This window comes from Falco rusticolus, chromosome 1 (genome assembly GCF_015220075.1).
Source record: "Falco rusticolus isolate bFalRus1 chromosome 1, bFalRus1.pri, whole genome shotgun sequence".
Lineage (NCBI taxonomy): Eukaryota > Metazoa > Chordata > Aves > Falconiformes > Falconidae > Falco > Falco rusticolus.
In genome coordinates, this window is record NC_051187.1 from 123,245,334 (window position 1) to 123,272,968 (window position 27,635).

Here is a 27,635-nt window from a genome sequence, read left to right on the forward strand (position 1 = left end):
ACCAATGCAAAGGGTTCACTTAGCTTCTTTGCAACGACCTTGTCTTCTCCGAGTACACTTTTATGTCCTGAAAATGAACTGGCCTTGCAGATTCTGGCAAACGTCTTGCTCCTGATGCGTTTGGTAGAGAAAAAGATTATTAATTTTGATTCCTTTGTTAGTTATTCTTCAGATGCTTTTTGGTCTGCCTTATTATGTTTTCACATTTAACCTGCCAGAGTTTGTAACTCTTTCTTCCTGTGTCATTTGAACATGACTTCAGCATTTTCAAAGATGTATTTTTGCTTCTAACAACCTCACTTACCCTGCTGGTTAGTTACGCCCACTTCCTTTCACCTTTCTGAAGTCTTTCTTAACAGAAATTAGGTATTTCTACTACAGTATCCTTAAATAGGTTCCTTGGTGCCTAGACAGAGTTGGGACTCTGAGCTGCCCTTCACTTCCTTTTAACAATCTTCCTCTTTCTTAACTTTGTTACTTTTTTTGTCATTAAAACAAAACTGTAGGGAAGAAGTTCCTGGGTGTAAGCCCGGAGCTGTTCCTTGACCATGATCTAGTCTAGATGTTGTCGAAGGAGATTCCTGGCGTGATTCCATTCCTCAGAGCTGGGTCTGTAGAGAACAAAGAAATGAAGATGTGGGGAGATATGGGCGGATATGTGCTTGTGCTGTTCTAGGACTTTCTGTGTTCTTAATGTGACCTTGCTTTTTCCCCTGCTCCCATGGATAGTTAATTCATGCAGCTGCCCTGTGCTTCTCTCCTTTGTACCACCATTGGTTTTGACGAACAAGTGTCCCTACTTGTATCTTTGTGGCACTCTCATGGACATTTTGGGACCATAGCAGTGGGGAGTGACTGGACTTTTCTGACATTGTATCTGGAATGACGATGGTAATTGGAGTGATGCTTTACACGGTAAAACTACAGAGAGTAGCATGTGCCTCAAGCTTCCCTGCTAGAGCAACAGGGACAACTCTTCACTGTATCTGTTCAGTGACATAGCTGTTTCATGAATCTTGCACATGTAGGGTCAGCAGAACCAAAAGGAATGGCTCAGTACCGAGGCCTCTGTGCTGAAATCAGTTGTGATGAGTGCAGTGAATGATTACAAGATTGTGCAGAAGGAAGTTGTAGGGCTCTCCTCTCATCAGCCTCAGGCAAGGGACCTTGTATGCCTTGGGTAACATATCCACCAGTCAGGCTCGTAGGAAGGTCCACTGCTTAGGGTGGTGGCCTGCTTCTCCGAAGTATACTATACCTTTGGGTACAGAGGAACTGACCATCTGGTCTGGGAAATCTGTATCATGGCTAAGACAGTTCACTTATGGCATTCAAAATCAATGACTATTCAAAATAATGAGGTGTGAAAATAACAACAGGCTGGGATTCTTCTCACTTCCTTTCTATGGTACTTTTTCAGGCATCTAACGTTCTTTACTAATGTTTCTCTGCAACTCAGTTCAGAAACCCTTCGAAGAAGAGGTAAAGCTGAGGTGAAGCTGAAATGATTTCAGCTTTCAGCTGAAATCCAAAAGTTAGAACTTTTTTCCATGCCATGGCACTTCCCAAGTGATGGAAACCAGCAAAAAAATGGAAAGCTTGGATCCTGCCTACCACTTAAATTTAAAAAAATATTGTCAAATGTGAAAATAAACAGGTAGGGTTAAGCCATTCTGACATATTCCAAATTTGGCATCAAAGAGACAAGCTTGTCACAGTGGGCTCCCACAAAAGTTGAGGAGATAAGATTCCTGAGGCTTTAATCAGCTTTGGCTGATCCTGAGCTGTCATCCAGTGGTTTATATACCTGAAACATATAGTCATGGTTACAGTATCTTCCTCCTTTAGGATGCACAGATCTCCGCTCTGCAGAAAGTAAAGCTCTTTTGTAAGATCACAACTAAAGATTAAGATCTTGCATAGCATAAATACTGTTTTTTACTTATTTGCCCTCTAGCAGTAAGGCACCACTATTATGGGTGGGATTTCTCCTTTACCAGTACACTTGCTATATCCCCTTTCCAGCACTATCCATTTTGAGCTATAGCTATCTCGCTTATTTTTGTTCTGTTCATTAATATTTGCCAGCGGGTGGTCATGAATACAACAGAAATTCTGCGCAAGCAGTCAGTACCTCTGACAGGGTTTTCTTGGTCCTGCTGCTGTTGAATTATCAGGAGAATAGAGCAGAAAAACATTTTTAGAAAGCTGTGTTTGATGTCAAGTGGAAACAGAAGACTACCTCCATCAAGCAACCTTGCTTTACTGGGTACCTGATGCACTACAACTAGCTAAATATAAATAGCTTTATTAATATTTCTCACAGCTTCAGGCTTTGAGAATAAAATCATTAGCTCTTATGGACCATAATAGTTCTCATATAATCTGCAGCTCATTTCAGCAGCCATCATCTTTCATTTGTCAGCTCAGAAAAATTGACAAACTCAATCCAATGCCTGTTATTGACTGCAAAAGCTGCTATTTTCCTGGTAATTATCTGAGTTCATGCCATAAGTCTGAATTTAAATGCATAATTCAAATTCTTTTGAAGTTATATGAGTCTTAGCTGTTTCATTCCTCTGCATTATGCTTGACAAATTTAGGTCCTATTTAACATTTCTAATTATTTTTTTTTATCCTCAAGGAAATCATACTTGTCAAGCTATTCCATAAAAACATAATTTTGGAGTAAGAATTTACTCATGGAAGCATACTGTCATCTTCACATAAGCAGAAATTATGAGTCAGCTCCCTTCCCCGATAAATTAAGATGTGACTTTATTTGCCTTGTGATTTTAGAGGCTTTCAGATTCACTTAGTTCACTTTTTAAAAGTAGTTACAATTCACTGTTTTTCTACAAAGTCTAAAAAAATGTTTTTCTGTGAATGATAACTTTTCACGCTAGCATTTACTGGCTCAACTTTTAAGTAAACCATCAGCTTTCAGAAGATTGGAAATAAAATAATCAGAAGTGGTAATTATGAAAGCACCATAGAAGGAAGAGCTTTGATAAACTAACAGTATAATTAGTATGGAGAGAGAGCAATGGAAATTAATGTTTGATAAATTGCACTTTGAAGAATATCTGGAGTTGCATTTCTTTGCAAAATTGAGAGTAAAACTATTTGCTTATTAAAAATTATGATTCTCTAGATTTGGAATCAGAATAATGTCAGAGAGGCTGCTCTGACATTAGTAGACTGAAAAAAAACCTGTGTTTTTTTTGAATTATGAAAAATGTAGAAATATAGCATTATAAACATGGTAAGCAGTACCCGCTCCCTAAGGTAAACTTCATTTGGATAACAACTGAATTTTAAGTTTATTTTGAACTTCAAATGTAGGCTTGTAAAACTCGGAAGTGTTCGAAAATTCCTGCAAGTAAGTGAGGTAGATGACATGATGAAAAATAATGAAATGGTCAGTTTAGACTAGGACAAAGCTCAAGACTCTGAAAAACTGTGTTAATATAGTGTGTGTATATGTTTTTATACATACATACATATATATATATGTGTTATGGTCAATTATAAGCTAGTGATAACTAACATTATTTTTTATTTTTAAAAAGAAGGTTTGAAAAGATACTTTAGCTCAAAATTTTTACTTGGCCTCTGTAGTTGGCATATGATTGTAATTGTAAATGCTTGGATATCAGTGAGTATTGTTCTCCTCACTAATAAAAGGTTAAGCAATGTACAGGAGAATAACCTGAATCAAGGTCAGCATTCCAGACAATTTTTTGCAGCCGATTTCTGCGAATGAGTCACTAAGGAATTTACCTTGGAAGCATAGGAAGTATCACAGACTACACAAATCTAAAACTCATAGCTGAAGTCAATGTAACCATTGTATGGGACATACTACTGAAATAAAACTGCTGTGGGTGTAGTTCCTTCCCATGCTCCAGACAATTTATGTTTGTTTTATATCTTGAATCATGAGAGTTTATATCCCTCATACATTTTAATACTAACATAACTGTTGCTCTTCTTATTATTCATATAACAGCATAATTTTTTTTAAGACCTCTGTAGCTGTTGTCTCCAAGATGTCTTTCAGACATGACTTCACAGGTTAATTAGGTATCAAGAAAGTATTCTCTTTTATCATTATTATGTGTGTCACATTTTTTTGTTTCTCAATGTCTTGTATTATGAAAAAGGGTAAATAAAGACAAATATTTTACCTAGTCATAAACATTATATATGTCTGTTAGGGCAGTATGTCATTTTTCCCTAGCGTGGAAGCATCTAATTGCCTTTGCTGCCTTCCATTGTACTGCTTCCCCTTCTGTTGTATCCTTTCATATCCTGGTAACAAGAATACTGAATATAGTATTTAAGAGATGCTGATGGAAATGTCTCATCTTACAGTGTTTCAGAGTAGCACAGAAAGCACAGATATCCAGTTTAATTTTATTTTGAATAGTGTTGTTCAGAGAATATGAATTTCACCATAAGCCTGGGCCAACAAATCTTATTCTTGGGATTCTTCTCAGGACTGAGTTTATGTGCAGTTGTCCACTAGAGAGCAGGCTGAGACCAACAAACCCATTTTATTCTTGTCATAAACTGACTTTGAACCCAGGTGTCTTAATGTAAATCGTTAGTACATTAAAGCACTGCACCTTCTAGCTTCAGCTGTGAGCATACATACTGCTATCAAACTTGATGGATATAGCTGGTGAAGCTTAGTGACCTAAGGTGGTGATAATAAAGTATTCTGAAACCTTGATAACATTTTATTCTGTCACTATGGTTTTCTTGCTCTGGTGACACCAACTAATTTGTACTGCTTTACAGGAAATTTCTGTATCCAGCTTTTTAGCCAGTCTCCAGTTCCTTACACTGCTCTTACTCTTCTCAGTCAGACTGAATTTCTTTCAGAGACAAAATATTGCTTAATATTGATTCCATTGTGCTAGATATTTTCAGGTTCTCGTACTGCAGATCAGCTGAAGCGCTGGTTCAAAATCTTGAAGAATTTTCTAACACAAAATGTACAAACAAAATGACCTATGCAGTATCTCCCAACAAGAATCCTCTGTTCTCTAATCCTTTAGAAAAACATTAAAGTCAATTTGACAGACCCTTTGCATGGAAACATTTTTATTCTCAAAAGTTGTACTAACAAGATTAGCCCGTTTTCACAGAGCCCACAAATTCTTACTATTTTTGGCCTGTTTCTCATTTGACTTGTGTAAGACACTCATCTTCTGTGGAAAAATGCTCACCCCAGAGGACATATATACCAGTGGAGAGGTTTGGAGTTCTCCCTGCTACTGTCCCTATAGAACCCACTGAATTTTTGCAGAAGTAATAGGGAGGATTTTAGTTTACTTTCCTGTAAATGAAGAATATCGCATTTCAGTTCCCTTTTGCTTCCTCAGTTTTGAAAAAAATAAAGTACATCTGTTGTTTATTTTATCTCCCTAGGCTTCTGTGAAGGCTGGTCTCGGAAGACAATTTTTCTTCAGTACTTTGAACCTTAATAATACTCTATTGTATTCTGAGAAATAAGAATTGGAAATATCTAACTAATGTCTGTCTTCCCTTTCTACAATCTATAGCCCATCCACCTTTGAATTCCTTAATGATTCGTGCTTCAAAGATCGCATCCCAGTCTTTGCCTTCTTTACCTCATCATCTGTCTTCTATAGCATGAAGCTGCTGTGGCTTCACGTTAGAATTCCTCATTTACCATATACTGCCTTTGCCGTCTGAGTCAATGCTTTCCTAATGTGAATATGGTTTTCTTTATAACGGCTTTAAAGTTACAATAGCATTAAAAATATGGATACAACCTGAAAGATAAAAAATAATTTTAGTAGAAGCAAATGCTCAGCTTGGGTTCTTTCAGCCTGAACAAATCATGTCCAATGCAGACAACTAAAATGTTGTAACAGGAAAATGCCAGGAAATCTTGAAAAGGAATCATATTGCCAACTCTGCTTACAAAATATATTAGGTTTACTAATGATTGTATTTCCCCTCATATCTACAGAGGGAGCACAGAGTTCCAGTTCTTTGAATTTGGGATGTCAAAGGTATTTCCTGACAGCTTCGGCTCACTTTTCATTATTGGCAAGTTAAAGCAGTGTGGCTGCTAGCTGCTCTTCTGTAATTAGTTCAATGAGTTTAGGAAACAGCCAGAACTTAGAAGAGATGAAAAGAAATCACATATTACATGATAGTGGCACCTGAGCTACCTCTGCTCTGCTATCAAGCTAACACTCAGTATGTTACTAAACGAAGGCTTCATGCCTCCTGTTTCACAGTTCTCTCAGTGCTACGTCCGAGGAATGGAGCAGTTACTACGGAGAAAGGAACACACCTTTGGTGCCAATGGGTATTTGGGGGAAATGGGAATATTGGCAAACTTGAAAGGCGAGTAGGTCAAAGAGATCTCATCAAGATGAGGTGAGATACAGAAAAAAAAAAAGATGATTGCAGCAGCTCTTTTTGTGTCTCTTTTCTAGCTGAAGTGTTATATCTTAAGAATCCTGATATTTTTTTTACCCCAGTCCACGAGTTAGCTGAAAGGGTAATTCATTTCCTATCAGAGAGTGGATTTAGGTTGTTTACTTAAAACTTTCCATGCTAAATCCCCTATAAAGATGTAAGAAGATGATTCTGTATAGCAGCTCTTAAATGAAGATTTAAGTATTATCACACCATAATAATGAAATCTAAAGATACAGCTAAGATAAATGACAGGCATTTATACATAAAAATAGGAAAACTCTCTATAAAGGAAATCTGAAGCTTATCATAAACAAAGAAAAATTTGAAAGGAACAAGTAGGAACTTGGAAAGAAACTCCACTGAGGTTAAAGGAGGCAAGCATAAAAGGAATTTATATCAGGAAAACAAAAAATAAAACTACAGAGAGCAAACTAGTTGTCCAGACATGAAGGGATACATGTATTCAATATTATTTGTATGTGATGGAAGAGTAAAGGTTTCTTTCTTCAGAATGTGCCTGATGTGGTGATTACAGGTGATGTTACTGTCCAGTTGGAGTTTTTGCAAATTGATACACTACACCAGATTTTGGGACTTAGAGAAAGTTCATGGAAGTAACGTAAAAAGCTACTGCATCACGAGAGAAAAAACATGCCAAATCGGAAGGGATGGAAGTAGAAAATAATCTTCTTAGATATTAAAAATAGCCTTGAAAAATAAGGGGAAGGTAACAGAAGAAATAGAAAGCTGTGAAGTATGTAGGCAGGTGCTGAGTACAGAAGCAGCATGCCAAAAAAGTGAGATTTTATACTGAAAGCAGAAAATTAATTTTTCACCTCTAACTGGGGAATAGCTGTGATCATGATGAGTATGGGTGGGCAAAGAAGGTAATTGGTATTTTGGAAGAGAACACTTCAACTTTAGGGTTGCGAGAATACTTGCAGTCTGAAACTTTATGTCTCAGTTTACTTTTCAAAGGAGAATTTAGCAAGATTTTCTGAGCTTTCCGGTTCTGGATGGTGATAGAAGAAAATATCACATGCAGTATCTTCTGGTTTTCTAGCACTTATCTTTGTCCTGTTCATTGTACTAGCTTGCATAGAACAGGGAATTTGGATGCCAGGGCAGGTATGAATGGAACGAAGGGTTTCAAAAGTAGAGGACTGGTCAGAGACACAGATACAAACATTAAAAAACCCCAAGCAAACAGAGAAAGTATTGGTAAATAACATACAGAAAGAACACATCTAGCTAGAGAATGTACTGATATCAAAGAAATTACAAGGTGATCCGGGCACTGGGAAGATAATATTTGTCTATAACTAGAACCATCAGTATGAATAAAACAGGAAAACAGTCAAAATTAGGAAAAACAGATGCTCATAAAAATTTTAGATGAGATGAAAAATAGCTGTAATGTTAAAAATGGAACAGAAGACTGTTTAAAAAGTATTATTTATATACTCATTTGTGACCCCAGTCAGAATAAAGGGCAAATAAAAGACAAGTCTCAGAAAAAACTCTTAACTACTATTCAACGAGGTGAAAAGCTGGATTTAGGAAGTTAGCAAACTGAAGAAATTTTGAATCTGCAAGACTGAGAATGTGATACTCAGTGTCTGACTTGGACAGGAAGGAAGAAATCTTAAAACCGGCACTTGATTCTAGTTTTCAAGAAACAGATGCCACAGAAAGGTAAGGTAATACACAAGCCCTCAAAATCTAAGAATAGAGAAAAGATTCCCATTAAGACATGAAAATCATAGAAATACCTTAATATTGTCTGGATTCTGTCAGAGATACTCATCATCATGCACAACAGTTTCTGGCATTCAGTGTTTACAAATCTGTAAAAAAGTAAGCATCTGAACACAGATTTTGATGTCCTGAATTTTGGCACCCAAGCTTGAAAATACCGGATTTGCAACAGGCTTCCATCTGCACCAAAATTACCATGATATCATCCTATTTGGTTTTGATCGAAGGCTGGTAATAAGTTGTATTTCTTACCATCTCTATTAATAAGTAGTTCCACAATTATATAATGTAATGTATCAAGTACACGTGTAATGTATAAACTATACGCTGAAGTTGAAACTCTTGTAGCAACTCTGAAATGCTCCCTATACAAAATGTTACAATATAAATACCTAACAGCTTATTACAGTCTATTTATGGGCTGGTTAACTTAACAAGCTGCTGCTGCTAACCCTGTTTAGGTCTTCCAGCAAGGGGGTTCCATCAGTAGGACTTTGTTCACGGAGCAAAGCCTGACATTGGAACAAGGGTGATTTGATCAGTGAGAAAGCCATAAATTCATATTCTTAAGAACTGCAGTGTATACCAGCAGCTGCGCTTGTATTGAATACGTTCTTGGTGGGTAAGCAAGTATAGGAGGAAAAGTTTAACTTAAGTAGAAATTCCTGTTTGGAAAAATATTTGGAAGATGAGACTTGCCTAAGAATGAATCCCCTTCTCTAACTGAAAATTATCCTGTCAGTGAGAAGTACTTCTGTGAAAGACAGACAAGAACCAGATGTTAAGATATAAAGACATATTGTCATATTTATTTATTTGTCTTTCTCTCCAAATCTAGTAATTAGTTCCTGAAAAACTCATTCCATTAGAGAAAAAGGCAACAGTTCATTCGCAATTTCTTTTCACTCTTGCCTTAAGTTTTGAGAGTGATTTCAGGGCGGTCTACCAAATTGCATGCTCCATATCCTGGCAAATTGCGAACTGTCTGAGTGACAACTTACACATATACTGTATGTGGGGAGAGATCTTGCTTGCCAACAAAGTTAAAAGAGTGTGTTGGCAAGCAGCAAGAAAGTGGGGAGGGGGTCTGAAGCTTGAGGTTTCCCCAAACTCAACTTAGTTTGCTTTTATCAACATTAACAAAAGGTAGAAGATGTGAAAATTTCACAAGGAGTAGCTAAAAATATAAGCATCTCGACAGTTATATATTTAGCCTGTTTTCCAAACTTGTATCACTTCTCATTAATTCAATTAATTAAATTTAAGAGCATCTAAAATATTTGCAATCAGCTCAGATTGTTTATTGACATCCATACAAGGTCATGATGATCCATGCTTGGGACTTTACAGCTTGAGAGACAAACCAAAGTAACCTATAAAAAGGCTACCTGAGGCACTCCATGCTTCTTCACATACATTCTCGTTCTGTGGAATAAAAGAGGAACATGTAAGGACAGGTCTAGAGTGTCACATACGAAATTAAAAGAAATTCAGCCTATTTGAGTGCATGCCTGTCTTAACAGGGGCTTTGAGTCAGAGCGCTCCAGTTCTGTCACAGAGATCAGAATGGTTCTGAGACAGATGAAGGGCACAAATAATCTTCTAGATCACAGCATAAGAGAGCTAATGGAGAGGAGTATTCAGACAGCAGATCCAGAGGAGCTCCCATTTTTGCAAAGCCGGCAGCTGCCAGAAAAGTCTTACGGAACCTACCAGGCAGCAAGACTTTGCCCCACACCCGTAGCAAGTCAAGCTATGTGCCATCAGTGCAGCCCTATGCTTAGGCCACAGGATTCTGGCCTAAATTTCACCTAATCCAGGTGTAGCTTTCCCTAGATATCTGTAACCACATAACCTACTTCCGTTGTGTGCATGAAGAGGCTGACATGTCAGGTGCCACCTCCATAGCACATTGTCAGAAGAGCAGTCACAACTTGGCCACAAGGGAAGTTTTCGGTATAATTCTAAAAGAAAAACAGGAGAAAACCAAAATGTACCTAGGTTTACAGAAGATGTGTAATTTAGCAACACTATAGGAGTCTATGAACTAAAATCCCAGCAGAAGTTCTCCTCTTCAGTCCATATATCACTGCTATATTACTAGGAATGCTGAATGTTGTTGGTCTGCTTTTTGAGGAAGAACAAGACAGAAGAGTCAATAATCTTTGAAAAATAATAATAAAAAAATAATGTTTGTGGACTTAACAGATGGAGAGATAAGACTAGTTTCAAATTATTATGGAACCTTATTTGCTAAGCATGACGAAAACATTTAATTTTCATATTTCAAAAATAATTTGTATGTATTTTTATAAAGTTGAAAACTGCACTCCAAAATTAAAAACCTCATTGATGAATAATATAAGCAGTTATTTTGCAGCATGTATTCTTTTCCTCTCTGACAGGAGAGAAGAGAGCAAGAGTTTCTTTTTGAGGAATGGAGATTGTATTATTTTGAATTTGGTTCTGGGGATTTATAGATATTAGCTGGAAAATATGATCAATTCAGAGGAAGGAAATAGTTTGTAAGAACTCCTAATCAGTGTTCACAAAACAGAAAATCCATCATTCACTCTGTATGATCAGCATATAAGCACTGCTTTTTAAAGATTAGTAGTTGTTACGGTTTGTCCACAGAATCTTAATTATGAAAAATTACAAATTTGGCATGGGTAATTGTAGCACTATTAATTTTAATTCACATTTCAAGAGTACAGAAAAACATATACAGATAGTACAAAACTTTTTGAACTGAATTACACTAATTTTTTCTCCAGATTAATTAAATGAGTGCTCTTTAACTCTCTTCATGATCAACCATAATCAGGCCTTTCATTTCACCTTCAGGCTTCTGCTTTACTGAGTGATGCTACTTTCATTAAATTTTTTTTCTTTTTCTTGCATTTAAATTGTTCTTTTTCATTCATTAACAAACCGTACAGGAACATTTGTTGCCCATATGAAATTGTGAAAACAGAAATCTTGCAAACTGAAATAGCTATATGATTTCCCACTCTGAGGGCTGGAAAATTTGTCAGCTGAAATGTAACAGGCTGCTTTTGCCAAATTTCAGTTACAACTGAACAGGAATGCCTGTGAAATTAAGTAACATTTTCATACTTGATGGTTTGTCAGTTGTTAAAAAAAACACAATAGGTACGTGGTGCAGCAATCTAAATATGAAAACATGTTAGTGGTGTGTTCCTCAGTTTTAATCACTCCATGCCCTCTCGCTTTTGGCATAGCTTCAAGAAGAAATAGGAATATAGGAGGTCCCCTGACTTACCTGACTTTATGCACACGATGGTGTACTGGACTTGTGCAAAACATTTGACGCGGTGGACACTGCAACTGAGTGCACTGTCACCAAGCTTGCTGATGACACCAAGCTGTGTGGTGCAGTAGAGGGAAGGGATGCCATCCAGAGGGACCTTGACGGGCTTGAGAGGTGGGGCCGTGCAAACCTCATGAAGTTCAACAAGGCCAAGTGCAAGGTCCTGCACGTGGGTCGGGGCAATCCCAAGCACAAATAGAGGCTGGGTGGAGAACGGATGGAGAGCAGCCCTGAGGAAAAGGACTTGGCGGGGTGTTGGTGGACAACAAGCTCAACATGACCTGGCAATGCGCGCTTGTAGCCCAGAAAGCCGACTGTATCCTGAGCTGCATCGGAAGAAGCATGACCAGCAGGTCGAGGGAGGCGATTCTCCCCCTCTCCTCCGCTGTCATGAGACCCCACGTGGAGCACAAAGTGTTCTGCTCTGGGGCCCTCAGCACGCAAAGGCCATGGACCTGTTGCAGCGAGTCTGGAGGAAGGCCACGGAGATGCTCAGAGGGCTGGAGCACTTCTCCTGTGAGGACAGGCTGAGAGGGTTGGAGTTGGGGCTTTGGGGAGACCTTCCAGTATGTGAAGGGGGCCTACAAGAGAGCTGGAGAGGGACTTTTTACATGGGCATGTGGCAATAGGCCAAGGGGGATGGGTTTAAACTGAAAGAGGGTGGCTTTAGATTAGATGTAAGGAAGAAATTCTGTACTGTGGGGGTGGTGAGACACTGGCCTAGGTTGGCCAGAGCATTTGTGGGTGCCCCATCCCTGGAAATGTTCAAGGCCAGGTCGGATGAGGCTTTGAGCAACCTGGTCTAGTGGAAGGTGTCCCTGTGCCCGTGGCAGGGAGGTTGGAACTGGATGATCTTTAAGGTCCCTTCCAGCCCAAACCATTCTGTGATTCTGTGATACTAACTTACCTGGTGTCCTCAGCTGTGCAATTTGCTATGCAGGTGGTCAGTAAGGAGGAACTATAAAGAGAGCTTCTGGGATAGGGCTACTATGTGCCATGTTTCCCAAATATGTCCTTTCTCCCAAGCTGAAGTGTCCTCCTAGGAGAGGAAGAGGAAGAACAGGCTGCAGGAAACCATTCTCTCAGCCACGTCTGTTGACCACATTCGGCTCACTGGTGCAGCACACGTGCAGTGCGAGCTGCACCACTTGCACTCACAAATCCCCTCTTGGGGATGCCCTCAGAAGCAAGTGTTTTCCTTTTGCCCATCACTGCTCTCACCGAGTTTGTTGCACCTGTCACTGCCTCCGGTGGGAGCTCAGCCGGGCACGTTTGGTGGGCTGGGGCAGTCTTTAGCTGATGTCTCGCAGCCCCACAGCGTGAACATCTGTACCTTGCTCCCATCTGAGTGTCTCTGCGAAGGCAGACCCTGTGGCAACCACTAGGCAGCTCCTCATGGAAGACAAACAATATCAACACTTAATATTTATCATTATATCACTCACTTTGCACTGTAATGGGGTGTATGTGTGTGTATATATGTATGTGTATGTTCAGCTACCAGAGTGTCCTGGGCAACATCTAAGACATGGCAGCAGCCGAGTATTAATAAACCTTAACTTGCTTTCCACATCCATTTCGTATCGAGAGAATAAAAAAGGAGTTTTAGACATGTTAATATGTTAATGGCAAGCTTTCATGAATGGCGTTTACCTCAAGAGCGTGAGCTGGGTGAAAACCTGCATGCTGGTGTGGAAGCACCAGGCCGGCACCAGCGCCGGTCAGGCAGCCGAACACTACGAGAGCGCGTACTCGAGTACCGCGGTGACAGCACCACGGAGGCCCACGGAAGCCCCGGGGTGGAAGCGCCCCCCGCCCCGGCCCAGCGGGCTCGGTCGCGGGCCGCCACACGTGCCCGCTGCCGGTGAGGGCCGCCCCCGCCCCCGCCGCGCTCCTCCCCGCCGCCCGCCCCTTCCCCGCCCGCCGCCGCCTTGGCGCCAAGCGGCCAAGGAGAGCGTGGCCGCGCCGGGATGAGCGCCCAGCCGCCCAGCCGCCACCGGAGCGGGTACGCTGCCCGGGCCCGGCCGCGCGTCGGCTCGCCCCGCTGCCGCCCGGGGGCCGCGGGTGTGGGGACCCCCGTGATGCCGTGTCCGCGCTCTGCCCCGCCGGCCTTCGCCCTCCCCTAGCGCCCTGCGCCCCTCGCACCCCGGACTGACCGCACTGTCTCCCCTTTGGGCCGGGCCGCTCCCGCCCGGGGGTTCAGGCCCTTAGGGGGGGCGGCGGTCGCGGCCTGCGCCGGGCGGGCGGCCGCCCCCGGCCTGTGAGGTGGGGAGAGCGGCGGCACCCGCCGCGGTCACCGGCTGCTTCGGGGCAGCGGGCCCGGCCCTGGCTGGGGCCCTGCGCGGGGCAGGGGGCAGGGGCGAGGCGGGGGGCGGCGGCGGGCGGCTCCGCGGCGCGCAGGGACCGGCTGAGGGAGGCCCTCCGCGCGGGCCGGCGTTCCTGGGAACCCCTGCGGGGCCTGGCCCGGGGCACGGCCTGCTTGCTTTGTTTATTTATTGTCATCCTGAGGATAGGGGAAAGAGCGGGTAGGGTGCCTTGTGTTCGGTATTTCCTGGAATGGAGACCGGCATGAGCGATATGCAACTAATTAAAGCCAAAGAAGTGACTGTGCCAGTAAGATACCTTTGGTGAAGGGATATTCTTGTGCAGTTGGGGTGCAGTGTTTCTGCAATGTTTATATTTGCAGGTTTGGTGGGTTATCTCTCACAAAAAATTTGAATATAGTTAATTTTCAGTGCACAAAGTATCATTTTTCTCTAAGAAAGGTTGATTTTTCCCTTCATCCCTTTCTCAAAACCTTACCGGCCCGTAAGGAGTAGGTAATGACCATGTCCCGGTACCTGTATGAGGGGAAAGATGACAACCTCAGGTAAAGGAAATGTCACATTCATTTGGTATAATAGCAATCAAAACCAAAATTTTGAGACTTAAAGAAGAAGCTGGTGTTGAAAGTCGTCAAGAACATACATCCCATTTGGCTTATGGGGAGCAAGAGCATTGCCAAAGATGTTTAGTTCCTATTTTTAGTACATGCTTTAAGTCTTTTTTTTTAACCTTAAGTTCTGTGAGTTGAGCGACAAAATGTTGATGTCCTATAGCATGCTTGATACTGGGGGAAAAAGCTGGTACAATACAGTGGGAACATAATGCATGTGACATCACAGACAAAAAAGCAGAGGACAAACTTAAAAAAGGGGGAGAAGGGAAAAAAGTGATACCCACCAGTTTTCCAGTTGTGCTATATGGTTGTGTAGCTGACTATCCTGATTGTCGTATGACAAAATTTGAGGTGATGTATTCTGGTTTAGGATTCTCACCTAAACTTTTCATTAAGGTACACTTTTTTTTTTTTCTTAGTAGCTGAATGAAATGTCTTCCTTTTTCAGATGGTGTTACAGCTGATGTGAAGCCTAGGTGGATGAAAAAGAACTGGAAAGGGAGGCATTGTCCTCCAATTATAGAATTTTTTTCTCTGTTTTCCTTTAAAATATGTTTTGAAAAAAGTTTATGCAGACTTTTCTGCAGACTACTAATCACTCTAGAATTTTAGGATTTTTCCCCCCCCTTTCTTCCTGAGCAGTGTTATCTTCATGGCTTTCAGTTCCCATTATTTTTATTCATAAGTTTTATGAATTATCACAAGGATAAGCCTTAGTTGCTTATTTTACAGCTAGCTATAATGTTTTCTAGAGTAGCTTTCATTCATGCAATTCTAGAACTTAGAAATAAGCGTAAGGAAGATGATCAGTTGCCCCAAATCCATAAACTTAATTTTCCTGTGTGTGCTTGACTGCTAGCCAAGGCCTTGGCTTCTGCTCAATCAGAAATTAAGTGTTTTATACCCATTTCACACTAGCATTCCTGTGCACTGAGGGAATTATCTCGCCAGACACGATGATGTTAAGTAGAAGTAAATCAGTAAGGTTGGTTTTTGGGTTTTTTTATGTTCTCTTTGATGTAAGCCTTCTGCTCGTTTTTCTTACATGCGGTTCTGTATTTATGAGAAATGTACCGAGTAGCTTTTTTTTCTGTTTTGAATAAATAGGGTTGCTAGGGAATAATTCCACAAAAAGAGATCTCATGATCTCTTAGTTCAGAGTACTGTTGTCCTTCTGGAGCCCTTTCCCAGAATGTTTTATTTGGTGTAGTCCCTCATTGTGTGTTGCATGCCTCTCCAAAGACATCACTGTGATAGTCATGTAGTCAGGAATGTATTAAACTGATCATTTAAAGTCTGATGGTGTTTTGGATTTTGGAAATCTGCTTTTGTGAGATATTTTAAACTGTCACTTAAATTAGCTGAAACACTTTCTTGGCATTTCAGTTAACCTGTCAAAGTTGAATTTGGCACAGAGAGGTGTGAGGGCATGTCTTAATTTGTTCTTTCTGATGTGAGCTTCATGTTTTCTGAACACTTTCTTAGTAGGATATAGTCCCAACCATTTAGTTATGGTTGATGGTTCAAGCCAGTTTGGGGCACTCTGAGAATTACGTACTTGATTTGTGTGTTCGCTTTGACAATTGACAGTTCTGGGCACTATTTACAATGTTGTGGAAGTGTGAGAGGGGTTTGCTGGTTACAAGAAGGGTGTATGTTTCTCTCTCCTCACGTTGAGACTATGGCCTTAAAGATGATCCTCATTCATTCCAAGAACAAGCCAAAATTGCTAACTTGTAACGTGCCATATATGAACTATTCAAAACCAGCAATTTAGCTTTGGTAAATAGCACCCTGTAGGTTTCTAAAGTACAATTTTATTATGTGCTCGCGTTGTCTTTTCTGAAATAGTGTAACCTCTTTATGACAAGGTAACTGCCAGCCTCTGATATATGTTTTTGGTTATAAAAATAATAATTAACAAAATACTTGTCGTCTAATGTTTTATTTGTCTTCCAAAAGTGCGGATACTAGTGTTGCTAGGAGATGGCTTGCGGCTTGCAGTCACCTGTGATGTAGCTTTCTGCATAGCTGTGTATTGCTAGAAGGGTATCTCAGACTTAAGCTGTAATCCTTGGTAAGAGGAGCCCAAGAAGAAAAGTACTGTGCCCCTTGTATTTTAATAGGCTAATAATTGTATTTGAGATATTCCATTATTTTTGGTTTTCAAGTGTAGCGATGATAGGTGAGAGTTGGGGGGAAATTTCTTTGAATGTGATCTTTTCCTTGAAATTTGCAAACCTTGAAGATGGGAGGGAGGATACCTTTCTTCCCTTTCTTTGAGCTGAAAAGCACAGAAATTCCCATGTTGTGTCGTACACTGTCCGAGCAGTCTTTCAGCCTAAGGAGGCAAGAGAAAATGATGCACTACTATTTTTTTTTTTCCTCCCTTCTTCCCCCAAATAAACCCCCCAGCGCAGGAAAAGAAGCAATCTTTTGTGCCCCTTTTGTACATTATATCTAAGAGAAAAGTTCTTGAACCCATCTCCTCTCAGTTTTTAAAAGGCTTTCGTAGGACATAAGAGAAATTTAGTAGGGGACTATCGGAATGGCCTTAGATTTTTGCTGGTAAGTGTTGTAATGAGAGGCAAACTCATGGCAATAACTACGGGCAGAAATGAATGACTGCCTAGGAAGCTACCAAATAGAAATCTAGCGAGCACTTGTCATAGTTGTAGGCAGAAGTACAAAATAGTTTAGATTAGAGGCTTGCAGTTAACGCAGTCATCATAAAAAAGATTATGTTGTTTGGGTGAAAAGAATGCCAGTACATGATACCTGAATCTTAGAAATATACAAGGTGTTATCTATAAAGGATAAATTGCTCTGTCTTTGAATAGCTCAGTGCTCTGAATAGCTCAGCCTTCTTATCTGAAACTGAAATTTGCAACCTCACTTGGAAGCCTTTCCTCTGAAAGCAAATGTTGCATATATAAGTTCCTGGAAAGCACATAACACTTGATGGTTTTACTATTAAAATATCAGTGAATGTACGGTTTTCTTAGCCAGATACTGGTCCTGGTTACTTTAAACTTGTGCACATTGAAAGAATATAGTCTGCAACAATTCTAGCTATGCGTTGTTTGCTGATGGCTGTTTTTTTCCATAAACTATAGTTTCAGCAGTGAAACATCTTGCAAAAAAAGAGAAGATTATTTGGAATGGCCTGAATATTTTATGGCAGTAGCTTTTTTGTCAGCACAAAGGAGCAAGGATCCAAGCTCTCAGGTAAGAAGGCAATGTATAAGAATAGCATAAGCTAATCTGTATGGTGCATTGCATCGGATGCACATGTAGCTTTCAGGAATTTCTTATTACAAGTTACTTCAGTATATAGCTATTCAATTTTTAAGATGGTCAGCACCTTTTGTTACAGAAATTCTCTTATTGGGCCTGACCTCATGTATAATTCTGTGTGTACGTTTGCAGCTTGGAGTTTTGCAATCTCTTTATTTGGAGCTTAAAATAACATGGGCATTTTCTCTCCTTTTTCCAGTAAATATACTTACTGTTGGAGGAAGATAAAACTACTGAAAGTTTGAGATTGTAATTTTTTTAAGACACAGCATTTTACAAATTCCTTTTCCACACCTGTAAGAGTATAAAAATTCCCTTTTGTTTGTTCTTGGGTTGACTGGAGTTTTCCTCTAGTTTGGTTCCTCCCTCAAGTTCCCTTTCCCCCTCTGCTTCGCTGTCTGGCCCCATTCTTTCATGTGCTTCTGTTGAACATTGGTTTGAGGTGATTGATACATCTCCTGAAACATGCTGTTGTGCAGGACCCAGTCATTCTTGTTAGTCTTCCTTTGTGTGAAAAAGTTCAGGAAGCAAATCCCAGAAAAACCACGGAGTAAAATGCATGTTAACAGTCTGTTCAGTTACTTGCTGGCTTCTGCACATAATGGCTTAGTTCTCTGAAGGTTACTCACTTTAGGGCTAAATTTTTGTTACCTGAGGGCTGGTTGATAAGCGTATTGTGTGAATTAAAATCGGTACTCTTGCCATTTCAGTAAATCTAAAATATGGGCAGAAAACATACAAATGGGGCACTTCATGATTCTGTAAGAAAGGTCCCAGTGCTGTCTTGGATTGAAGTAATAAAGGGTGAGAGTCTAAAAGGTCTGGTATTTTGACGCACATTTGCATAAACAAGCCAGAAAGGTTTGTGAGCCTATCTTTGCTTAGGTCAACACTACTGCATTTCTGTCCCATCTGCTATACCTTTTCTTTTGCTTCTTGCTGCTCATACTGCTGCTGGAAAAGCTAGTTTGGGGAGTTGAACTGACAGAAAACTTAGGTTTAGTAGGATTAATTCAGTGCCGGTTCTGCTCCCTGAACGAGCATCATTGGCTCCCAGTGAGCTCCCAACTTCATCATTGGACAAGGAACAGCGCTGGCAGGCTGGGATGGAGACTGCGTGACCAGCGGGATAACAGGGTTGCATATGCCCTGATTTATTTTCCTGTTAGGTACACCAGTTGGGTACAATTGTAGCCTTGCTCACTAGATGGTGTGATACTATATAAAGTGAAGCTTGTCTCTTAAATGAAAATTGTAGGACTGACTTGTCAGATTTCGTCTTTCTTGTTCATCCATTGTTTTGCATGCTGTTGGTACTATATAAATCTGATTTTATTTAGGTTGGTGCCTGCATTGTAAATTCAGAAAACAAGATTGTTGGAATTGGATACAATGGGATGCCTAATGGCTGCAGCGATGATGTACTACCCTGGACAAGAACGGCAGCACACAGGCTAGACACGAAGTATCCTTATGGTAAGGCTTCTTGTGCTTGACGGGTCACACTTGTGATGTCTGTGTATGTGAAAGGTCAGCTGGTAAAATATCGATCAGTTTTTCTTCTACTCACCTTATGTTGTTAATATGCCTGTATGTGGTTCATCAGGATAAAAATCACACCTCTGAAAAGAAATGAAAACAGTCTTTATGAAGGTCTGACTTTCCCCGTGAAGTGTGTTCAAAAATGATTAACCATTTTGGATTGTGTAGTGAAAACTTGTAAATATAATGCAGCTCATTAGCATGCAGTTGTAGTGTTTGCAGATGATTGCTGCTTCTGTGTGTTGTCTCCACAGAAATTACAGAGAACATGTGTATGCAAAACAAGTAATTGGGTCTAAAATACAGGTATTAGAATTGTAAACTCCACTGTTGGTCAGAAATTCCAGTGTTCAGGTGTTCATGGCGTAGGCAGTACATATTATGAAGGAGCTGAATTTTGTTTGTCTTGAACTATGTGATTGCATTCTGTCATTCCATGCAATTTTTGCTGCCTCTGGTGTGCAGTGGATCTACCCTGCTATGGGTGAGGTGACTTCCATTGTTCGTTTCAGCTTCTGATTTGATTCACATCTACTAATTGGGCAAAAGGACAGGAGAACAAGGATGGTTTCGTGGTAGAAGTGTCTTGAGTGCTGCTTTGGATCGTGTCTTTGTCTTTGCAGCAGGCGTACTGTGGCCTTCTGCAAGCCTACTTTCAAGGGTCCTCTGTGAGTCTTGGTGCACCTATCGACAGGGCTGTACAGTTACTCCTTTGGGCCAGTCATGGTTTGCAGGAGCCAAGGAGACAACTTGCCAGGCTGCCTTAGGCTTCATGCCATGAGAATGGAATTGAGAGCTGCCCTGTGGCCTGCTATAGCTGATGCTGGGAAGGCACCCTGGTTAGGACTGATAAGGAATCAGGGAGCGTATGCTTGCTTAAATCTCCCTTCTTCATCTTTCTGCTTTGACACCAGCTCCTGCTGCACTTCTGTGGCGTGAGACCAACGCAGCAGAAGCCATGGGCACAGGAAAAATGGGTATTAGGAGCTCCTTCATCCTTTGCTGCATCTCTGCCTGTCCTGGGCTCAGGAACGGCGGGGGGAAGAATTACAAAACGGAACAAGAACCCAGAGAGATTTTTTTCCCTTCCCCCTGCATGGGTGGGAGGAAATGAGCACCAGAGTTCAGGTTTTGCAAAGAGACGCTTACTCTTTTTTTCCAGTATACAGCATTTATCTCTGCCTACTAATTCTGTTTTTCACATGTAACTTCTAACAATTGGTCTGATACAGAAATTGGACTTGCATGAGTTTTGACATTCCTTGTGTTCACCCAGAGCTCTCTCTAAAAACCGGCATTACATTTTCTGGTTTCCCATAGCGTTGAAGTGAAAGATGATATGCAGTGGCTCAGCACCTAATTCATCAGTTTCACATTTGAGTTCTTAAAACCCCGGTACTTTGTCCTTGTTCACTTTACCAATTTATTATAAAACCTCTAATGTTAACTCCTAAGCTTGAGACAGTTTCATATTATTTTTCATAAAAGATGTATTACCAATACTAGAGCCAGCAGCTGCCAAATTTGAAGTCTGCTCTAAAGCACAGAAGCACTGGTTTTACACATAATGATGATACCATAATGGTACAACTTGGTGTGACTGCTCTTTATTTATAGGCTGAGGAAACAAGTGTTAGCCCATTGATTAAATATAAAGTACTGGAAACAGAATATTGATTTTGGTTGAATCTTTATGCTGCTGTAAGGTCTCAGTTCTGAATTAAGACCAAGATGGGTGGGCTCTGGGGCCTGAGGCTGTTCCAGGTGCTCAAATCGAAACTGACCAATTTAAACTAAAAGTGCTGTATGAATTTGTGAGGGATCTTTGTACAAGATGACCTGAGAATTTTTGAGGGTTTTTTTCTTTAGTTAACTCTGACTCCAAAAGATGTGGAGTAAAGTAAAAATCTCTATATGTGATGTTTAAAAAAATGCACTAACCAATCTAACAACTTGGAGAGATGAGTTCATTTCTAGGAGTTGGTCTAACTACTGCCCTTCCCCCCAAGAATCTGTCTTCACCTCATTAAAAAAATCACAACTTTGTAACATAAAGTGTCTGCTGTGATGAATAAACAACCTATTTTGTAATTCACAGATCATTTAAACTCTAGCAGTTTCTTATTAATCTTGATAGCACAGTTGACAGACCAGACAAGTATATATGTAAAAAAATTGTCTGCTTTAAAAAATTCTGCTAGATGCAGAGACACATAGAATTGCTGCTAAAATCTCATTAAACTGTCATGTTTTCCTTTCTGCCTTTGCTAATCATCACAGCATTTGTGTAAATTGAACTTGTTATCCTTGCTTTTTCCTGACTGGTTTGTTCGGAGATGGTACAATCTTACTGTGTGCTCCAGTAGCTTATCATGGGATTGCTGGCATCTTCATCACTGGAGCTGCAACGTAGCTTATTAGGTAAAGCTGATAGTAACTGTGCATATACAACCACGCTAACATGGAAGATGTCTGCTAGAGCTACTTCATCCACCTGCAGTGCTACAGAAAGGGGCTGGGGTTGGATCTGAATGCTGACCTCCTGGTTTTACTTACTGTTGTAGGTCAGGCATAAACATTAGCTCACTTTCCATCTGGACCACTCTGACTAGTTTCTCAGAACAAAGCCTGAGTATCGCTCTGCGAATGGCTCACTCAAAGGCTGCTCCGGAGGGCAGGGTGGAAAAAAAGGCTGCAAGAAAACTGTCATCCTGCATAGGCCTATAATGCAAAGCCCGCTTCTTAGCTTCTTAACCTCCTCCCTCCCTCAGGCCATACTGGGGGGTATGCAACAAGTACGCTGTTTCAGGCTGTGAAAGTTCCACTCCGGTGGGCTGCAAAAAAGTCACCTTGCTTCTTTATGCACTTTGAACTGAGATATACAAAATAAGTATGTGGTGCCCTGAGACTCTCGAGATGTGGAGCCTTGAGGAAACCCAGGGCCAAGTGCTATGTAATGCTGATGGCGCCCTGAGTAAGATGAACGTGAGTCAGTCTATGCCAGTTGGCCTCAGGACCAAGGGTGGGTCCCTGGTCCTGTCTGTGTTCAGCGGCATAGATGTAGCAGGGGATTGGACCCAGAGGCTATCTTTGTGAAGTGTGTTAGATGATCCTATAATAAATTTATTGAGCTCCAGCAAAACAGATGGATGCGTTGACCCCACAGCTCTGATCAGATGCACTGTTCCATGACTATAAAACTTCCACTTTCCACCCTAAATTTATTTGTGGTTAGTTTACACATTCATGGTTAATTTATACTTTGTTGTGTGTGCCAGCATTGTTCTTTTAGCTTGTCTTACTCACAGCAATTAACCTTTCCTCCTTTTCCCCCTTCCCCTGTGCACTAACTGATAACAATAACCTTTTGAACTTCTGTTGTAAGACTGAACAGGCCTGTCACTCTTAAATTTTACTGTATCTTGAAACTCATTGGCTTGAAATTCACCAGTGTCTCGGTTATCTATGTCTGCTGCAATGTTCATTTACGTCTGCTGTAATCAATCCATCCCACTCCTACCAGTTTGATGCCAGTGCCAGCAATAGATGCCCAAAGCCTGAGGCTTTGGAGATCACAGATCAGCAGGAGGGATCACAGGTCAGCAGGAGGGAACAGAGGGGGATCACAGGTCAGCAGGAGGGCACCTGAAGAGCAGTACAAAGGAACAGCCACTTTAGCCAGTAAGTCAGCTGCATGGGGATGTAAATGCCCCTATGCAAATGTACGTAGAATCTAACTCTAACTGGAGTTAACAGACATGCACACTCCTGCAGGGCTGTAATCTTATCAGCTTCACTGAGACAGATGTGGGATGGCTCCTCTGACCGGAGTGTTGGGGTGGAAGGACACAGGCTCTTCAGGAAGGATGGCAGGGAGATGAGGGGGGGTGTGTTATCTTCAATGTCAATGACCAGCTGGAGTGCATGGAGCTCCACCTGGGGATGGATGAGGAGCCAACCGAGAGTTTATGGGTCAGGATTAACTGGAGGGCAGGGACAGGTGACATTGTAGTGGCGGTCTGCTACAGGCCACCCAACCAGAAAGACTGAGCAGATGAGGCCCTCTACAGACAAGATAGGAGCAGCCTCATGTTCACAAGCCCTGGTCCTCGGGGGGACTTCAATCACCCCAATACCTGTTGGAGGGACAGCACAGCAGGGCATAAGCAACCCAGGGGGTTCCTGGAATGCATTGATAACTTCTTTCTCCAAGTGATAGGGGAGCCAACAAGGAGAGGTGCTATGCTGGACCTTGTTCTCACCAACAAGGAGGGGCTGGTGGGGAATGTGAAGCTCAAGGGCAGCCTTGGCTGCAGCGACCATGAAATGGTGGCATTCAAGACCCTCAAGGCAGTGAGGAGGGTGCACAGCAAGCTCACTACTCTGGACTTCAGGAGAGCAGACACTGGCCTCTTCAGGGATCTGCTTGGTAGAGTACCATGGGAAAAAGCCCTGGAGGGAAGAGGGGCCCACAAAAGCTGGCTAATATTCAAGGATCACCTCCTCCAAGCTCAGGAGTGATGCATCCCAGCAGAGAAGAAGTCAGGCAGAAACTCCAGGAGGCCTGCATGGATGAACAAGGACATCCTGGACAAACGCAAACACAAAAAGGAAGCCTCCGGAGGGTGGAAGCAAGGACCGGTAGCCTGGGAAGCACGCAGAGAAATTCTCCAAGCATCCAGGGATCAGGTTAGGAAAGCTAAAGCCTTGATAGAATTAAATCTGGACAAGGACATCAAAAGTAACAAGAAAAGCTTCTATAGGTGGTGATAAAAGGAAGAGTAGGGAAAATGTGGGCCCTCTCCAGAAGGAAATGGGACACCTGGTTACCCTGGATATGGAGAAGGCTGAGATACTCAATGACTTTTTTGCCTCAGTCTTCACTGGCAAGTGCTCTAGCCAAACTGCCAGTCACAGAAGGCAAAAGCAGGGACTGGGAGAATGAAGAGCCACCTAGTGTAGGAGAAGATCAGGTTTGAGACCATCTAAGGAACCTGAAGGTGCACAAGTCCATGGGACCTGAGGGAACTGCCAGATGAAGTGGCTAAGCCACTATCCATTGCGTTTGAGAAGTTGTGGTGGTCCGGTGAAGTTCCCAGTGACTGGAAAAGGGGAAACATAACTCCCATTTTTAAAAAGACAAAAAAAGCAAGACCTGGGGAGCTACAGGCCAGTAAGTCTCACCTCTGTGCGCAGCAAGATCATGGAGCAGATCCTCCTGGAAATTACGCTAAGGCACATGGAAAATAAGGAGGTGATTGGTGACAGCCAGCATGGCTTCACTAAGGGCAAGTCATGCCTGACAGATCTGGTGGCCTTCTATGATGGTGTTTGTGGATAAGGGAAGAGCAACTGATGTCATGTACCTGAAATTGTGCAAAGCATTTGACACTGTCCCACGTGATAGCCTTGTCTCTAAATGGGACATGGATTTGATGGATGGACCGCTCAGTGAATAAGGAATTGGCTGGATGGTTGCACTCAAAGAGTTGTGGTCAATGGTTCGATGTCCAAGTGGAGGCCAGTGATGAGTGGTGTTCCTCAGGGGTTGGTATTTGGACCAGGGCTCATTAACATCTTTGTCAGTGACACTGTAGACACTGCAACTGAGTGCACTGTCACCAAGCTTGCTGATGACACCAAGCTGTGTGGTGCAGTAGAGGGAAGGGATGCCATCCAGAGGGACCTTGACAGGCTTGAGAGGTGGGGCCGTGCAAACCTCATGAAGTTCAACAAGGCCAAGTGCAAGGTCCTGCACGTGGGTCGGGGCAATCCCAAGCACAAATAGAGGCTGGGTGGAGAACGGATGGAGAGCAGCCCTGAGGAAAAGGACTTGGCGGGGTGTTGGTGGACAACAAGCTCAACATGACCTGGCAATGCGCGCTTGTAGCCCAGAAAGCTGACTGTATCCTGAGCTGCATCGGAAGAAGCATGACCAGCAGGTCGAGGGAGGCGATTCTCCCCCTCTCCTCCGCTGTCATGAGACCCCACGTGGAGCACAAAGTGTTCTGCTCTGGGGCCCTCAGCACGCAAAGGCCATGGACCTGTTGCAGCGAGTCTGGAGGAAGGCCACGGAGATGCTCAGAGGGCTGGAGCACTTCTCCTGTGAGGACAGGCTGAGAGGGTTGGAGTTGGGGCTTTGGGGAGACCTTCCAGTATGTGAAGGGGGCCTACAAGAGAGCTGGAGAGGGACTTTTTACATGGGCATGTGGCAATAGGCCAAGGGGAATGGGTTTAAACTGAAAGAGGGTGGCTTTAGATTAGATGTAAGGAAGAAATTCTGTACTGTGGGGGTGGTGAGACACTGGCCTAGGTTGGCCAGAGCATCCACGGGTGCCCCATCCCTGGAAATGTTCAAGGCCAGTGTAAGGTGTCCCTGTGCCCATGGTAGGGGGTTGGAACTGGATAATCTTTAAGGTCCCTTCCAGCAAACCATTCTGTGATTCTGTGAGATAGTGAACATTTCTAACCTGCACCTTCAAGTGTGGGTTCTGCTCAGCTCGGTATTGAGGAAGGGGTTGTAAATTTGTATGTACCCATATCCAAGTGCATGAGCTGCTACTGAAAAAACCATCAAAATGTGGTAGGTAGTGCTCATTTTACCTTAGAGGATGCAAATGTTTGCAAGGCATTTGGATATTACAGGACTAGTGATATGGATCACATGTATTGACACTGTGCATTCCATGTGAGAGTATTGATGCAGATTAAAACTCTTCCTTCTAGCTGTAGTGTGTATTTGAACAATGTGGCAGTATAGCTTGTTCTGTCAGAAAGCACTGGTGTTTTTCAGAAGGTCTGATTTTGTGCTGTGAAAAATTACTTTTGTTGTTATGTTGGAACCAGCTCTTTCCAGTCTGCCGTTCAGTGACAGGAGTGGGGACGTTTCTGTGCAAATGAAAGAAAATGGAAGGCCGGTTTTGAATACCTGCTTTACTAAGATGTTATTAAAAGCTTTTCCTGAAGCATTGTGTTCAGTACCACTTCTGCTTCTTAATAATTAGACAGAATTCTGGCTTTCAGAGTCAAAAGCGAGTGCCCTCTGTTTCTGTTAGAAGAATCCAAGGGTTCGATGATGCTCAGTTTCCTCTCATCGATCATTTAAAACGCTACGTTTTTCTCCTGTTAACACAAGTCTTCTCACTAATGCTAGTTGCTGTGCTCCTGCTATGCCCTCTGTCTCCACTATAATCTAAGAACACCCATTTGACAAACATCTCTAATTAAGAGAGTTTTAAATTAAAATGACTGGCAAATTTAGAAACCTATGAGCAATAGAGAAAATATTGAGTAAATTTGCTTACAAATATTTATACAGGTTCAGATATGATAAAATATGTGCTGTGGCAAAAAGTATGCTCTAATTGAACAGTACCTGCTGTGAAAAATGAAACAAACTGTTATCAACATTTCCTCATGTTAGGATTATGAGCTTTTAGTCAATTTCTTAGAGAGATGAACACTCGAAGATATTCAGGCAAATGTTACTTTCGTAGAAGCTGTTATTTTGACAGCACAAAACTTGATAAGGCACTATGAAGAAGTGTGATGCTCTCTCTCCAATTGGCAGTGCAAAGCTGAGGCTTCAGCTGGAAAGAGGATCTATAGGAGACAGTCTTCACCTACACCCACTCACTCTCTTGTCCTGTGTGGATTTCTGTCCAGTTCTGGTGTCAAACATCTCTAGAAAATTTGGAGATATGGAAACACCAAAAATTATTTTTCTCTTTCTGCTTGCCCACTAAGAAATGTCTCTTCTGCTGAGAGCAGAACGAACTTGGAGCAGGATGGGAGATGGGAGGAACTGGGAAATGGGGTGGATTAGCTACTGCTTCTCAGGTTTTGAGAGGGGCTTCGCTGGTGTGCCCTCAGCAGACTTTGTGATGTTCATAAATGGTCTGAGTGGTTCCCATCTTCACTTCCCAGTTCTCCTTTTGCAGGGGAGAAAGCAGTGATGCTGGGGCTGTTCCCTTTTTCTGACTGCAGTCTGAAAAGGTTGGGACTTCACTGAAATCCCATGGCGTTACCCTTGCCTCCCTGCCCTGACCGCAGCAACTGCTCTTCCTCTAGCACACAGAGCAAGAAAGAGAGCAGCTGGAAGGGCTGAGGGCAGTGTCGGCCCAACATGAGTGTCCTGCCATCCCCTAATGCTGTGGCCAGCAGCCCATCCCTATGCTTTCACAAAGGCTGAAAAAAAAAGGTTGACGTCATTCTACAAATTCCAGATCCATTATCCACTGTTCCCAGTGGTTGTCAGTCCAGACCTCGTTCTTTTAAATAGTATTTCAGTCCATTCTG

The 27,635-nt window shown here is 42.1% G+C and overlaps 1 protein-coding gene across 6 annotated transcripts in view; it reads left to right on the forward strand.

Annotated features, from left to right (window-relative positions):
• Nucleotides 1-27,635, forward strand: part of DCTD (dCMP deaminase) — a 67,358-nt gene that overhangs the window by 26,199 nt on the left and 13,524 nt on the right. For 2 of the 6 annotated variants that reach the window (XM_037399218.1, XM_037399189.1), the window contains exons 1-3: nucleotides 13,483-13,565; nucleotides 17,615-17,726; nucleotides 19,136-19,271. In XM_037399218.1, the coding sequence (XP_037255115.1) occupies nucleotides 13,531-13,565; nucleotides 17,615-17,726; nucleotides 19,136-19,271 (283 nt within the window). In that variant the 5' untranslated portion in view covers nucleotides 13,483-13,530. Of the gene's footprint in view, nucleotides 1-13,482; nucleotides 13,566-17,614; nucleotides 17,727-19,135; nucleotides 19,272-27,635 lie in introns of those variants that run through there. The other 4 variants (XM_037399227.1, XM_037399237.1, XM_037399198.1 and 1 more) reach the window with 3 other exon arrangements.